Raw genomic sequence first — 16,227 nt, forward strand, 5'->3', positions numbered from 1 at the left:
CTTTAAACTCTATGCTGAAGGTTTTCAGACCTTCACCAGGAGCAAACCAGGGGAAATATCCTGCTTTTATGGTAGCACCTGGCTGCTGCTGTCGCTCTTAAACATATGGAAGCAGTAACAATATACTTTCTGTTCCAGCTGTCATGAAAGCTTTCTGTTGCTCTGGACTGTTTGTCTCTTCTGGCCTAGAAAAACCTCCATGATGAGATGGAGAGTTCTCCTGGGAAGACCTGTTAATGCCAAGGCTGACGAAGGTAATAGCAGCAGCAGGAAGGGAAGATGAAAGTCTACTTTATCTATTGATATAAATCCTTTCCTGCATTTAACCTGAGAGTCAAGAGTACCCAGAGAAAACCCATGCATACACAGGGAGAACATGCAAACTCCATGCAGAAAGACCCCAGGCCGGGAATTGAACCCAGGACCTTCTTGCTGCAAGGCAACAGTGCTACCAACTGCACCACTGTGCAGCCCACCTTTCCTGCATTTGAGTTGTAATCATGATTTTTTTTTTTTTTTTTAACAAAGGCAGTCCCTGCTGTAGTACTGTTCTTTAAAGAAGTGTGAAACTGATTTCTTTGGCTTCTGGATGAAAGTTATATGAATAATAATAATAAAAAACATTAGGAATTAAATGGGAAGAGAACTAAAGTTAGGACAGACTATGATGCCTCAGACCAAACGGAAACAAGAATGACTTTTTCCATCAACTGCTAATGGAGCTACTTGCAAAAAAAAAAAAGATCATTTTGAAAATCTTAGTCAATAAAAGATTGTTGTCAGCAAGTACGCAATGCACCAAGCATCTGAAAAGCTAATTTCTTTTGCTATAATGGCCTCATTATTGCAGTTCAGAAGAGATATCAGAGGACTCATCCAGTTTCAAAAGCACAAATTTGAAGAAGAGAACTGATTCATCTGAATTAGAAAAATCTGTGTCAGCTTTACACAAATCGGCCAACAGCAGCTTCACACCTTGAGGCCAGTCTGCAAAAAGAAAACAAGAAATTTAACAACCAAAATGTTTCATTGGGTCCCAAAATGTCCCTAGTTTGTTAGAAATGTGGCGCAGGCCAGACATAAAGAAGGGAAAGTTTATTCTCAAATGTCACAGACTATCAACTATGCAGAATAAAAATTAATCAATGCAAGAAAAGCTGCTCATTTTGATTGTTTTGTTGAAATATTAACTTCCACTGGTTCCAGTGACAAGAATTTTCGAAAATGTCCTTGGCTGTGAACACAATCTGTCTTTTCAATTATTTCGAAGACATAAAACTGAATAAAGGTTCAGATGGGTCTACTCCGAAGTTTATCTTGCACTTAATGAATTTGTGCATTTCATTTTCTTGTGACAGTTTGTATTTCTCAAATTGAGAAACATGGGATAGGTAGTCAGCTTTAAAAGTTTTTAACTTGAGACATCTCTTCTCCAGTCCAGGCAGGCATTGATCTCCTTGATGGTTTTTCTTCTTTCTTTTCATTAAATGAATACATTGGTCCATGCGTTCCTTTCTGTCTCTCTCAGCACATTTCTCATACTCCTCTACTTTTACCCTGAGATGCTTCTAAAAGATTTCAAAATATTTATGAAACAAAAACAAGCTTAAGGTGTTGATTTGATCTCTACATTTGTTGAATATTGTTAGAATTGTGCTTTGAAAACATTTTTTAAGACTGGCATTGGTGAGTCAATGCGGCACCATAGGGAGGTTGCATAATGGCGGCATCATAGACAGGTGGTCTAACATGTTTGGCTGCAAGTTGTGGTGACATTTAATTTTTTCTCACTTGCTTTTTGGATTTTATCTCATATAAAATTATGATTATAATGTACGCAACTTAATAGGTTTTGATTTTGTTACTTAAACACTTACAAAATACTGCAATTTCTCTAACGGTGTTGATTTTGTAAACAATAGAGGCCAGGCATGGAGTTGATCAGTGTGTTGCAGCTTTGTTACACCACCATGCTTGGAGATACACAGCTCAATACCCAATGATTAGGGGATGTTGGAAGAAGTTGCTCTCTCAGGAAGTTTTGATCACTCTCTTCATTCAAGGAGTTTCTCTTGACCAGAATTGGTAAATCGGCCTCTCTTGGATGAGACACAAGCAATCAGAGAGAGGATTCTTTCAGAGAAAATAACTTTGTGCTTGTTCTCCGCTATCCACTGTTTGACTGCCCTTGATGTTTTTCTTAAACAGAACTGGCTTTTCTAAAATTCTTTGTCTCTCTGTGTGTAGAGAGGCACTCACACCCAACGCTGTGCAAGCTCTGAGTCTGTGGAATCACAATTATGTAGCGGATGGGCTCTGGATGAGGCAGTTCTGGAGCCTGCTGGGCTCTCTTTGACTGGAGTTGACCTTTCACCCCAAAGATTACAGTGATTCTGAAAACTGCTCTGTAAGCAACACTCCATTTGAAAGACTGTTTTGATAGAAAGCAATAATGCTTGTATGCTTTTCTTTGAAGGTAAACAACAAAGCAGTGAATAAAGCCTGGCTTGAGCCTTTTCAGAAGGACTATTTCATAGTTAATCACATGACTATAAAGATATTCTACTTGTGCAAGAATAGGGTTTTTTTGGCTATGAATAACTATAAATAATTGGATAGTTATTATTTTTTGAACATATTTTAGGCTCTAGTAGTAAAGTGGAGAGAATGTAGGGTGAAGAGTTGATACCAACACATATGTTTATTATTTAAGTAGAATAAATCATCAAACGTTTTACCTTTAGGTGTTTTTTTTTTTCTTTGAATGATTTTGTTTAAACTGAGGACAGAATACAGTTAACATATATTGGTATCACCAAACTATTTTCCTTAATAACATTTTTACATGTTAAACAGAAACAACAGGGAATCAAAACAAATTGTATGCACTGATTTCTAAATAAACCAAACAAAATATGATCTGAGAGCAAATTAAAACAAAACCTTTTTTTACTGTAAAGTTGAGAAACTACGATGCAATCATGCCATCCCCAACGAGATGCTGCCCTGAATGAGAGTAGGCTGTTAAAATAAAGCAGTTTTCCTTGGGGATCAATAAAGTATATTCTGGTTCCTATTTTTTTTTTTATTTCTTTGTCTTTGAGCATTTTGTGATGAATGAATCTACAATTGATCAATTTGCACAATCATCAAAAAGCATCTCTCAGTTAATATATAATTTCTCTTGAGTATAAAATGTTAACCTAAAATGTGGAACGCACCACTGACTAAATGATTTATTGTTCTATGGAGTGTCTCCCTCCTTGGCTGATTGGTCTTTCTCCTGGAGCCATTGTGAGGCAGAACAGAAGCAAACAGAGAAAAATTGCAGAACAGCTGCTGCAGACACTTTACACGGTCCCACGGCTCGCCAGCGCCGTTTGTTTGACTGTGCAGCGCTATCAGCCAGCAGCCCGGTTAACAGTATTCCACACAGTCAGCCGTGTTTCTTGTATTAACAACGTTCCTCTAATTGCGTCCTCCCATGGAGCTAATTAATTTACCATTGTGCTGTGATCCTATAACATCTCGAGCCACCGAAAGTCATTTCTAAAGCAGGCGGGAGAGAATTTCATAAACGGCTGCTTGTGCATTTTAATGCACGGCGGAGAATAAAGGCTCGTGGTGATGAGTGTGTGTTCACCATAGAGATGAGAGTGAATGTCATTTTGCTGTGTGTCAAACAAATAAAGAGCAAGATTTCTTTGCCTTTCCTTTGTGTAAACCCACAGCTGTCAGTAGCATAAAAAATAATGGAGGGTTCTGGATGGCAGCTAGAACAGAAAGCTGATGAGGATTTAAAGGGTGTCTGCAGATGTGCCTGCTTTGTTTAAAGAACTTTTCAATATCTGAAAAAGATAATGTAACCTGAAATAAAAAATTTATTTCAGTCTATATCTTGGTGATTTTTTTTTCTTGTTTCTGCTCCTGTAGGGGTTCAGCCAGAAGGTGGTTCAGGTAGGAGCTGACGGTGTGCGGCGAGTCGACTGGCACGACTATGAAGCGATAAGGAGAGACGCGGCTCGGATCGGTAGGGCCAAACTCATTGCTGAATCTGTTCAGGCCACACAGACATTCACTGCTTTTCTATTTTTCCCCGACTTCTTTCCTTAATTTCCTCCAAGTGGATTTTCTACCACATAACCAGCATGAATCAATATGGCTTGTAGCGCCCTGAGTTCATAATTAAACACACTTAATCTTCAACAATAAGCATTGATTTTGCCCCTGGCGTTGAGTTAGAAACAAGTGAAAGGATTTAATTGGCTTTTGTGTAGTTTTGGGAGAAACTTTGGATGGAAAATTACCTGGATTTTGAAGAAAAAGGTCTAAGACTAAAATATTGCACAGTGCTTCCTTTAAATAAGTCAGTACTCAGGAATTTGTTTGACAAAAGGCAGATGTAGAAAAACTAGCCAATTCTGCTAGGGGAAAATCTTTCATGTTTTTGATGTTTTTTAAGAAAAAAATGTAATCAGCAGGCTCCTACAGAGATATGAAAGTAGCTGAGGAGAAAATTTGAACATTTTGATGTTATGTTAAAACAATGGAACATCTAAAACTCAAGAGATGCAGACATTGAACAAACAATTCAAGTATCTTATTCTGTAATTCCTGCCAAGTTCAAGAATAATTCACGACTCAGTATTCAGCTCCAAATTATTCACAGAAAATTTGCCTATCCAGTTTTGTTATGTTCAAAAGAAAAGGCAAATAGCTTGGTTGTTTTGCAAATGCTGACATTTCTACAACAACCAATCCAGGAACATCTTTCATTTTTCTTCGCACTGATTGGCTGTAGCTCCAAAAAAGGACATATGAAAGACTCAGAATGTTGCCTTCTGTGGGTAGGAATATTTGGAGTTCATAACTGTTCAAATAGGTAGTTGTTATATTTCTATCTCAACTATTTGAGGTATCAATTAAGATATTTGCAGGCTGTTGTGACGCTAATCCTCTTGATTACAGAGGATCCACTGTATACACATTCACAAAAAAAGAAAGAAAATAGTTCTAAAATATTTTCATCATAAATGGCTGTTATTTTGACTACAAATTGCTGTTAAAAATTAAACAATGACTAAATGTAACTTTTTTCAGAATTCTGTTTAACTAAGAGACACAGGTTGGAACCAGAGGTGGATAATAACTTGTACTTGAGTAACTTCAAAAAAAAGAAAAAAGTTTTTAGTGTAGTGTTACTTATATTGTGTTACCAAATGATTCATATGTCAGAGTTAATTTGCTCACATTAAGCGTGAATTTCTTTGCTTTATGTCTGGCACTGATGATAATTGAACTGATAATGACTCAGACAATTTCAAAGGAAACAAAAAAAGATCACAAAATGATGGAAAAAATCTTACTTCTTAAAATTAAATTGTAAACCAATTAGACTTCTAATAAAGAAAATGTAAAGGGGATATAAAATAAATATTTTGTATAAGAGCAACATACTGAAAAGAAAACATAAAATCCTGAGGAAAATGGTTATTTTAACGCACTATGAGGGTCAAAAGGGGCAAAAGAAAAAAAAAGCTGGAATTTTGAGGTTCATTTAACATATTTACAACAAAAAACCTGCAATTTTGCACGACAAAAAGCATAATTAAAATGTTGTTTTCTTTACTCCTCCTCCATGTCCACCTATTTTCTTTTATCTACAATGATCCTAGTACTGTCATTGTACAGTACTAGTCATTGTACTAGTCATTACTGTCATTGTACTGTCAGTACAATGACAGTAATGGAAATTTATAAAACTTTAAAGCAAAAACGTGTCCTGCAGGTAACGGTGAACAGGGGAAGCCGTTCCCTCTGACAGAAACTGACCGGGTCGACCAGGCCTACCGGGAAAACGGCTTCAACATTTATGTCAGCAACCGGATCTCTCTGAACCGCTCCCTGCCTGACATCCGCCACGAAAAGTGAGTGCCTTACCAATAAAAACGTGAAGAGTATGAGTGGGTGTGCATCAAAGTAACAGAATCACTGAAATACCTCCTGTTGTTTGTTTTTTGTTCCCATTCTAATTATGTTTTTTACAGAGGAATATTTCTAACAGGTTCACCTTCGTAATGACAGCCGCTCATCTGGAGGTCGTTTGGTAATGTGTTTATGCATAGATAAACTAAAAATGTTTCCATCACAAAGACAAAATTATCTAGACTCTTGTGTGAAGGTTCTGTCTTTGAATGCTGCTGTAGGACAATTTTCAGTTTTTCTTGTGAGACCTTTCCTCTGACAGTTCACCTCACATCATCTTTCATTTGAAAGCAACTATAGCTGCTTCCATGCCACTGGTTTTCCCAAAAGGATGTTTTCTTTTTTAATTTGTGTTCATGAAAGCAGAGGTTCCTTGACCTGAGCTCCCCTGCAATAATCTGTTAGTGCTGACAGATACATTAGAAAAAGAAAATCAATGCTGCAACTCAAACAGATCAAGGTGTAGATGAATGATGTGTTTTTGTTGCTAATGAAAATGCAATCTGTTACAATAGTTGTTATTATTACTGCTGCAGCATTGAAAGCAAATGCTGAACACAACTTGAAAGTATTTTTGTTCCAAATTGGCCTTCTGGTCCAGGCAGGAGATGCAACAGGTTACAGATTTTCAAGATCACATCCAGAGACAAAACCTAAGCTTTCAATTCGTGGACTGGATGATGTGGCCTAAAGTTCATCTACAGTATATCGTAATACACAATGTTAATTCATGCGGGTATAAAAAGTGAGGCAGCCTCTAACCTGTCTTCCAACAGCAGGACTAAAGCAACCAAATTTGCTTTTGTTGCTCCACATACTCCAGCAGTAGATGCTGTAGTTTCTAAGTTAAGTTAAGTAAGCAGCAGGTTGGATGCTCAATTATAAACTGGCAAATATATATGCAAAAAAAAAAAAAAAACAGAAACCCTTTTTTAAAGGGGACATATTTTTCCAGATTCACATTAGCACATCTTTGTACTTCCATCTGTGTGCTCTACTGCTTCTAAAATTAGCCGAAATGCTTAAAAAATAAGACACATGAAGTACATGTTTTTTCGTGTTTGGAAACTGAGCCTGTTTTAAAAACCTCAGTAATGTAACATCAACTTGAAACCCCAGCAAAGCCCATCCCATCTTCTAGCAACCCAAGCTGAGCTCCAGCATGCTGGTTTTACCATTGTACAATGGCTGCTGGAAAAGACAAATGTTCTGTTGTCAACTTACTATCCTGAAACTTGCTGCATTCTTGTTGGCTGCGCAGGAGGCTCCACTTCTGCTTTTCGAAGATGTTCGGTTGTATAATTTTGCATCTGTTTGCAGCCATTTCCACATATGAGTGTAAACATGGAGATGGAGGAGTGGCCAGCAGCAGCTTATTAGAATCTAAAGCGACAAGATGCCCTAAAGCAGCTCCTTCTGAAAGAAGCTGCAGACATTCAGAACTGTGCAGTATAAAATCTCATTTTTTGAGAATGATTTTAGGCAAAAAAAGCATAATAAACATTTTTTGCATATCCCATATATGTATCTTAACCTGTTCAAGGAAGCATCACAGATCACCTTTAAGACAAATATAAATCTCTCTAATCAGTAGTCAAACCACATGGGGAAATTGCTTGAGTGTCAAATACTTCTAAAGTGTCAAATATAAGTAAATATAAATATTACTATTAGTATCACGGCATTTATAACATGTGAAATTACTAGTAATTTAAATATGACCAAAATATAAAATAAATTCAATAAATAAATTAAAATAAACAAGTATGTGCATGAAATGTTAAGTTTAATGTCTTTCAGAGTTGGACATTGCATAGCCTGATGGCTACAGGCATAAATGAAAGTATCACTTTTTAGGTTTAAAGTAAATGGTGTAGATTGTGCAAGGGAGCTTAGATAAATACCATGTATCGTCGTGACAACTGTTTCAAATAAACTCTTGCGATCTGCCAAAAAATAGCACTGCATATTTAGAATAATAGCTGTATTACACAGCTGAGCAAATTACATATGACCAAATTATTCTATCTTTGACAGTGATTTTACGGTCCATCCTCTTTTTGTCAGGTTTTCAGGTAAACTGTGGCATCCATTAAACCTGAACTGTTTTGATGGAGAGGAGCAGACTTTGTGCTAAAATGTCTGTTCTTCATCGCCTCTCCTTGATTTAGAGCTGTTTTCCTTTATAAACAAGTCGTCTGTCTATTAATCAAACACCTCCGACATGGAAAACTCTGTAACACTTGAACGGTGTCGCCACCCCCCCTCAGCTCACCTGGCAAACAATCTGTGCGCTTCATAAATTTCCGCATGTTCAGAAGGGGAAGAGTGATGTGTTTAGATGCATGAAGAGAAGGTGAGCTTCCAGCAAATTATGTTTGAATTGGCAGTGGTTGCCATGGAAATGTATGCCCAAATGATCTTTATTTTATGCACTGGAGGTTACATAAACTGCAATTCATCAGATGTATTTGGATTTGTTGTTTGCTCAGTAACAGTGTTGGCTCAAGTGTGAACCAGGCATTTCTACTAATGTTTGGTTCACACAGGAAGATATTTTGCCGATTTTTGACCTGATCTTTTCCTTCTGACGCTCCGATTACTGTGATGTCTCTAGAGATTATCTTAGAAGATGTTCATTCTGTGTGGGGTTTATAAGAGCGATCTAGTCTAGAAAGAATGCTACGACCTCTAAGTCTTGGCCTGGTATTCCAGCCTGTGAGGACAAACGATTCAACAGTCTGTTGAATGTTGAAGCTAATCAGAAAGCGAGAAGGCGGAAACACAGAGGGGAATCCAAAACCGAAAAGATAAAACTGCCACAGTGCACCAGAATGTCTGGTGGACATCAAAGATATATTTTTGTTTTTTTTCTTTGTTAAAAATCTCCACTGTTTCTTCCTCGTCTGCCATGTTTGTTTACTCTGAAGTCATGTTTGATATCTAGAGGTTTTGAGAGATGTCCCATCTAACATCTAAATGTTCTCGAGTGAAATCTGTTTTGAAAGTGATGTGTCTGTAGTTTGACTGCACACAAATAATCCAGTAATATGTATGAATTTTTATCATTGTTTGGTCTCTCAGGTTTTGAACTGACAAATCTGAAATCTTGCCATGTGAACCAGACATTGACCTGATCTGTCCAAACAAGCCTGAATTGGTAACTGTTTTTTTTTTTCATTTTCTGTTTTGAGCTTTAACATTTATCATCCTAAGTAAGACTAAGATTGAGCTTTGGGGTTTTCTGTCAGTTCTCTCAGCATTGTGAAGTTTGCTCTTGCATGAATTTGCTAGGAGAAGATTTGGCATCTTAAATGTTTTCCTGTTGGTAATAATCTCTCTCTCTAAAGAATGGAGGTTTAAAAATAGCAATGACCTTTTAGCAAATTGATGGGAAACAAAATTTGCTTGTTCGTTGCTGATATTTGTCTGCCTTGGTATTGTGTTAAACACTTGAATGCTCCAGAGAAACAATAAAAGCTAATGCATAGATAATCTCTAAATTGTCTTCAGTTTCGTTGCAGAGCCACAATCTGGTCTATTCCCCTCTTTATTCACTCGCAGCCTATAAAAACTGACACCCTGCAGTATTGTTAGTAACTATGCTGGCCAGATGTTAGTCATTTTCTCCATGAGCACCTCTCTTTGTTTTTAGTTGTGCTTTTCAAATGAACATCTATAGCTTCCTTTGCTGACCTGCCTGTTTTCAGCCTGCGTTTGCTCCTTCCTGTCACTACCTGCTTCGTCAACTGATAAGGACCGCATTGTTTATAATTACTTGAACAAACATGAATTCTCACTGACAACCATGCAAAATGTTCCTTTTTCCGTATCAGACGTAGCAACCACAGTCCTGTTTTATCGCGGCTCTCATGGCATTATAAAAAACGAACACGTTTTAAATAAAAACATCTGCTGTCGCCTTCCACCTTTCACACATCCGTATCTCACCTGGCTTGCCCTGCGGGTGCCGTCTGCTTCGCTGCGATTAGCTCATTGTTGGTGACTCAGAGGCAATCAGACACAAACCTGCACCTGGCACATCTGAGTTCTGCAAACTGGTGATTTTTACTGGAAGCACTCTCTAACCGTTACCTCCGTCTGCCCGTGGAATTGGACGAGGTTTGTTAAGTAAACCACCCAGTCAGCTGTCCATCACTGCAGCTCTTGGTGTTTGTATGTGAATGAACATTCTGGCTGATATTCAACACCTGTATTTATCGACTGACACAGCTCACTAGACACTTTCTCCGGTGGGACATAACTCACCTCCTGTGATTAACACCTCTGCAGGGGTTGAGCCACCTGCTGGGGTAATTTATGAGGAGATCGCTGTCTCTCATCGTTTGGAGCACATGTTGGGGCTGATAACCTCTGTACATGCTGCTAGTAATGAAATTAAAGCTGTCTGTGTCATAATACGTTTGCAGCATCACTAAGATCTTTTTGTGCAGCACTCAGAAGGCCTTTGGTTTGCTAATTGTTGTCGTCTCTGTTTAATTAGTGCATGTGTTTAATTTTTTACAGACTGTTTACATTTTAGAACTGCTGTTAATAAACTCCAAACATAAAGCTCAAAGCCCCCTAAAAGTCACCAAAATCTAACCTAGAAATATTTCGAATTGACTATCATGAACAACTGAGGCATTTTTCTAAGTTGTTGGTTATTGTCAGATATTTGATTGACTTTCTGATCTATAATGAAAGAAGATCCCAAGTCACACATGCATTTGTTCTTAATGTGATGTGAGACTAAAACTGGTCACTATTCTAGACCTGGGCAGCTGTTATGGATAATTTTGACTAGGCATGCCAAAATGTATTTCCCCTTAGAAGAAAGAAAATGATAAATGATGATGAGGTGATAAGGTCTTGCTAGTATGCATACCCACGTAAGTGTTCATCTGTTGTAATATTTCAACTGTTTATTTCAACAATGGCCTAATTATTTTCTCTTTCTTTAGTCACCATTTGAAAGTGTAATTTATCAAAACATCTGGTGATATATTACCTCTGTCATTACCATGTGTATTTGTAAAACCATGACAATAACTAGAGAAATATAAAAAACTTATTCTGTAAGAAACAAAAGAAAAAGAATCTGGGTCCTTTTTGAATGGGTTATTTTTAATAGGAGACATTGTTTCTCTAACTTATTGTCCTATTCTAGACATGCCATTCACTTGCAAAGCAAATAAATGATAATATCCGTTTCTGAACTGTTTCTTTACCAGTTATGTCCAAACAGAATCATTGCAGGCATATATATGGTGCATGTGTTCTGCACAAATAAACATGTTCAGTTATTCGCTCTGTTAGCTGCGGATAGAAACACAGGATAGAATTCTCAGTTATTGCTAGCGGTCTTAAAATATTTTTTGCATATTTAAATGAATGTTATGTGGAATAAATCCATATTTTTAAAAAATAAATTATTTTGGTGATCGACTGGTTTCCTTGCAAGAACTATTTTCTCTGAAATGGGTTGCATAAAGTTTTCTTAGAAGATTGCATCTGGATCCCAGCCTGGTGAGTAGAGCTGCTGTGAACAAGCCAAGCACACCCATTTAAACTCTGAATAATACATCACCTTTGTGACCCCAGATCTGACGGAGAGCCGGCTGAGCAGCAAAATAACCTTTGCTGGATGTCTGTAGAAAAAGAAAAAAAACACTAAAATGCGTATTTTTATTTTGTTTGTGTCTGCAGTTGCAAACAGACGCTGTATGCAGAGAAGCTGCCCAACACCAGCATCATCATCCCGTTTCATAACGAGGGCTGGTCGTCTCTGCTGAGGACCGTTCACAGCGTCATCAACCGTTCTCCTCCAGAGCTGATCGCAGAAATCATCCTGGTTGATGACTTCAGTGACAAAGGTACATTCTCAAGTGTATTTTATTATGATTTTGTAGGCTATGCACTATCTAATGAATTATTGTGAAGTGAAAGATGCAACTTTTTAGAAATGGGCTGCAGGATTTGCAGTTGGTTGCTGTTGCCTTGGACCAGGAAGGTCTTGCATGTTGAGTTTACATGTTGTCCTTGTTTGTTATTGGGTTCTTTTTACAACCAAAAAAAACAAACTGTTATGTCAGTTGGTCTCTCTAAGTTGCCCATAGTAGTGATTGTGTGTGTGTGTGTGTGTGTGTGCGTGTGTGTGTGTGTGTGTGTTCATGGGTTTTTGTCCTGTGTGTCTCTGCTTTTTCTCTGTTTTCCCTCCTCACACTCATTGACTGAGGGAGCTAGGCACCCGGCCCCTGTGAGACCTTGCAAGGATGGACTATGGATGAATTGATAGTTCTCACAATTATGTTCAAATGAAAATCTGAAAAGGCTATTAGATAGATAGATAGATAGCATTTATTGTCATTGAACAGAATTCAATGAAATTTCCATTGCAGCTCCCGTGCAAAAGGTCAAATATATACAGTATAAATAAGCAAACACACAATAATAATAATACCAATATATACAGTTGTGTTCGAAATAATAGCAGTGCCTTTAGAAAAATGAGTAAATGTCAAAATTCTTCAAAGAAATTGTACTTTAATGAACACAGATACATTGGGGACACAGTACATTCTATTCCAAAGCAAAACAATTGCGCAAAGTCATCAAAACTTAAATGATAATAATAATATTTCAAATAAAGTAAGAAATGGCATGTTCAAAAGAATAGCAGTGTTGCCATCTTTCCTTGGAAACTCAAAAATGTACTGTACAAACAAAGAAATTCTTGATAAGTGAACCTAGCTGAGTATCCTAAACTAATATTTTGTTGCAAAACCACGGTTTCCGATGACTGCTACACATCTGTGGTGCATGGAGTCAACCAACTTCTGGCATCGTTCCACAGGTATTGCAGCCCAGGATAATTGCACTGTATTCCACAATTCCTCAGCGTTTCTTGGTTTTGCCTCATGCACTGCACTTTTTATGTCAGCCCACAAGTTTTCGATGGGATTAAGGTCCGGGGATTGTGCTGGCCACTCCATCAGTTGAATCTTGTTCATCTGGAACCATGCTTTTGCTCGCTTGCTGGTGTGTTTGGGGTCATTATCCTGTTGAAAGGTCCACCTCAAAGGCATTTCCTCCTCAGCATATGGCAGCATGACCTCTTCCAGGATCCTGATGTACTGGAACTGATCCATGATCCCTTGTATGCGGTGAATCGGACCAACACCATAGTATGAAAAACATCCCCATATCATGATGCTTGCACCACCATGCTTAATGGTCTTCAGTGAGTACTGTGGCTTGAATTCTGTGTTTGCAGGGCGTCTGACATACTGCCTGTGACCCTTAGACCCAAAAAGAACAATCTTGCTTTCATCTGTCCACAAGATATTATGCCATTTCTTTTCAGGCCAGTCAATGTGCTCTTTGGCAAATTGTAAACGCTTCTGCACATGTCTTTTTCTCAGCAGTGGGACTTTGCGGGGGCTTCTTGCTGGAAGGTTAACCTCAGTAAGACGTCTTCTGATTGTCACAGTACTCACTGTCAACTGAAGGTCTTGCTTGATCCTCTTGGATCCCATCATTGGCTGAGTCTTCGCCAGTTTGGCTATTCTTCTGTCCATTCGAGGGGTTGTCTTTCTTTTTCTTCCTCGTTTTTCAGTTTTTTGCTCCCATTTCAGGGCATTTGAGATCATTTTAGCTGAACAGCCAATGATTTTCTGCACCTCTTTGTATGTTTTCCCTTCTTTAATCAATTTTTTTATTAGGAAACGCTCATCTTCAGAACAGTGTCTGGAACGACCCATTTTCATTGTTTTTTCAGGAGAAATGCACAGCCAGCATGCCAGTTGTCTTGATCCTTAAATACGGATCACCTGTTAACACCCTTTTTTCCCAGAATACCCTCCCTAATTGATGCCCTCTCTAATTGGACTCACCACTGCTATTTTTTTGAACACACCCTTTTCAGTTAATCATTCAATTTCACAGAATCCACAGTATGCATGGCTGTCCTGTTGGGTTTGTTGGTTTTCTATACCTTTATTTTACCCCCCAGAAACTTATCTGGGGTATAGAGTTTGAAATGTTAATAAAACCAGTGATTTTCTTGCTGCTGTTGAGGCACTGCTATTATTTCGAACACAACTGTACAACTAAATTAACTAAAGGCACTCAACCACACCAAAGAAGTAGCAGCAGGTCCAATTATGGCAAAGTACAGATAATGTGACAGTGCAAAGTGCAGAACAGTGTGGCTGTGTGGGGGTGGGGGATATGTATGTGTGACTGCGAGGTTATGATATGTGTGGGGGGGGGGGGGGGGCGGCAGGGAGTAATGGCTCTGACGGCTGTGGGGAAGAAACTGTTTCTCAGTCTATTTGTTGTAGTCCGTATATTCCTGTACCGCTTGCCTGATGGCAGCGGCACAAACAGTCTGTGGCCTGGGTGGCTGGAATCCATCGCTATGGATCCAGCTCTCTTCTTGACCCGGTCTGTGTAAATGGAGTCCAGGTCTGGGAGGGGGCATCCCACAATGCCTTGTGCTGTTCTCACCACCCGTGTCAGTTGTTTCCTCTCCAGTGCTGTGCAGCTACCATACCACACAGTCATGTTGAGGCAGAGGATGCTCTCAATCATTGCCCTGTAAAAGTTCACGAGCAGCTGTGAGGAAAGTCCAGCCCGTCTCAGTTTCCTGAGGAAGAAGAGCCTTTGTTGTGCTTTCTTCACCAGGTGGGAGGTGTTTGTGTTCCAGGAGAGGTCAGACGTGATGTGGAGGCCCAGGAACTTGATGTTGTCCACACGTTCCACCACTTCTCCATTTATGAGAAGGGGAGTGTGAGCCGTCCTCCTGGACCTTCTGTAATCCACAATGACCTCCTTGGTCTTCCCTGTGTTCAGCACCAAGTTGTTGGCTGAACACCACTGAGTGAGCTGCAGAATCTCCTCTCTGTAGTGGGTCTCGTTGTTGTCTGAAATGAGACCCACTACTGTTGTGTCGTCCGCGTACTTCACGACTGTGTTGGTGGGGTGGATGGCCACGCAGTCGTGTGTAAACAGGGTGAAGAGAGCTGGGCTGAGCACACAGCCCTGCGGCGTGCCTGTGTTGAGGACCAGTGGGGACGATGTTGATCCACTTATTCTCACCACCTGAGGCCTGTTGGTGAGGAAGTCTCTGATCCAGTGGCACAGTGAAGCGGGCAGCCCCACCTCGAGTAGCTTCAGCACCAGCTTGTCTGGGATGACGGTGTTAAATGCTGAGCTGAAGTCTACAAATAGCATCCTGACGTAGGTGTTGGGATGCTGCAGATGGGTAAGGGCTGTGTGCAGAGTGATGGAGACAGCATCCTCTGTTGACCGGTTCGCTCTGTAGGCGAACTGAAGGCTGTCCAGGTTTGCGGGGATGAAGTCTCTGATGTACCTCAGAAGAATCCTCTCAAAGCACTTCATGATCACCGGGGTCAGAGCGACGGGCCGGTAATCGTTCAGGCTGGTGATGGACCTCTTCTTCGGTACAGGGATGATGGTGGAAGACTTGAGGCACTCAGGAACCATGGCGAGCTGCAGGGACAGATTGAAAATGTCCAGAAACACTCCTGCCAGCTGGTCGGCGCAGGTTTTCAGCGTCTGGCCTGACACCTTGTCCGGTCCTGGAGCTTTGTGGGTGTTGATCCTCCTCAGGGTGGACGTCACCTGATGCTTCTGCAGGACTAGAGGCTGGTGCTGCTCTTCCAGTTGGGGTAGATGTACGGCTTCTCTGCTGCCCGCCGTGTCAAAGCGGGCAAAGAAACTGTTTAAGGTGTCAGGCAGGGTGGGGTCGCGGCTGGTCAACTGAGTGCTGTGTTTGTAGTCCGTCATGGTTCTAATGCCTCTCCACATCTATGCATCTGTATGAATCTTTTGAGAAAATACTTTGTAGCACCACCTTTTATAGCAATTACAATGGCAAGCTTTTTGTGGTGTGTTTCTCTCAGGCTTGCATATCTAGAGACTGAAATGTTTGCCCCGTCTTCTTTTGAAGTCAGATTGACTCCATATTGAGTCCAAAGTCCAACTTTGGACTCATAACTTTTTAAGTCTTGCCACAGATCCCCAGTTTTTAGGATTTAGGCTTGTACCTTGAATAATTCTAAGATATGGAAAGAGAACCTCAGACATTAGTCTCAAGACTTTCAGAACCTCTAATAGTTTTATTTTCAGCTAGATTACGTTACATTAATCAGGTCTTAGCATGTATGAACCTCAAAAGTGAAAAATTTGCTATATCAATGTAATTCTTACAAATGT

The 16,227-nt window shown here is 39.6% G+C and overlaps 1 protein-coding gene across 1 annotated transcript in view; it reads left to right on the top strand.

The window, feature by feature from the left end:
- Positions 1-16,227, top strand: part of LOC102219994 (polypeptide N-acetylgalactosaminyltransferase 10-like) — a 59,513-nt gene that overhangs the window by 10,900 nt on the left and 32,386 nt on the right. Inside the window, exons 2-4 of the mRNA XM_014469255.2 lie at positions 3,934-4,030; positions 5,789-5,927; positions 11,695-11,861. Of these exons, the coding sequence (XP_014324741.1) occupies positions 3,934-4,030; positions 5,789-5,927; positions 11,695-11,861 (403 nt within the window). The remainder of the gene's footprint in view (positions 1-3,933; positions 4,031-5,788; positions 5,928-11,694; positions 11,862-16,227) is intronic.

The sequence above is a fragment of the Xiphophorus maculatus genome, chromosome 11, assembly GCF_002775205.1.
Source record: "Xiphophorus maculatus strain JP 163 A chromosome 11, X_maculatus-5.0-male, whole genome shotgun sequence".
In the NCBI taxonomy this organism is placed as follows: domain Eukaryota; kingdom Metazoa; phylum Chordata; class Actinopteri; order Cyprinodontiformes; family Poeciliidae; genus Xiphophorus; species Xiphophorus maculatus.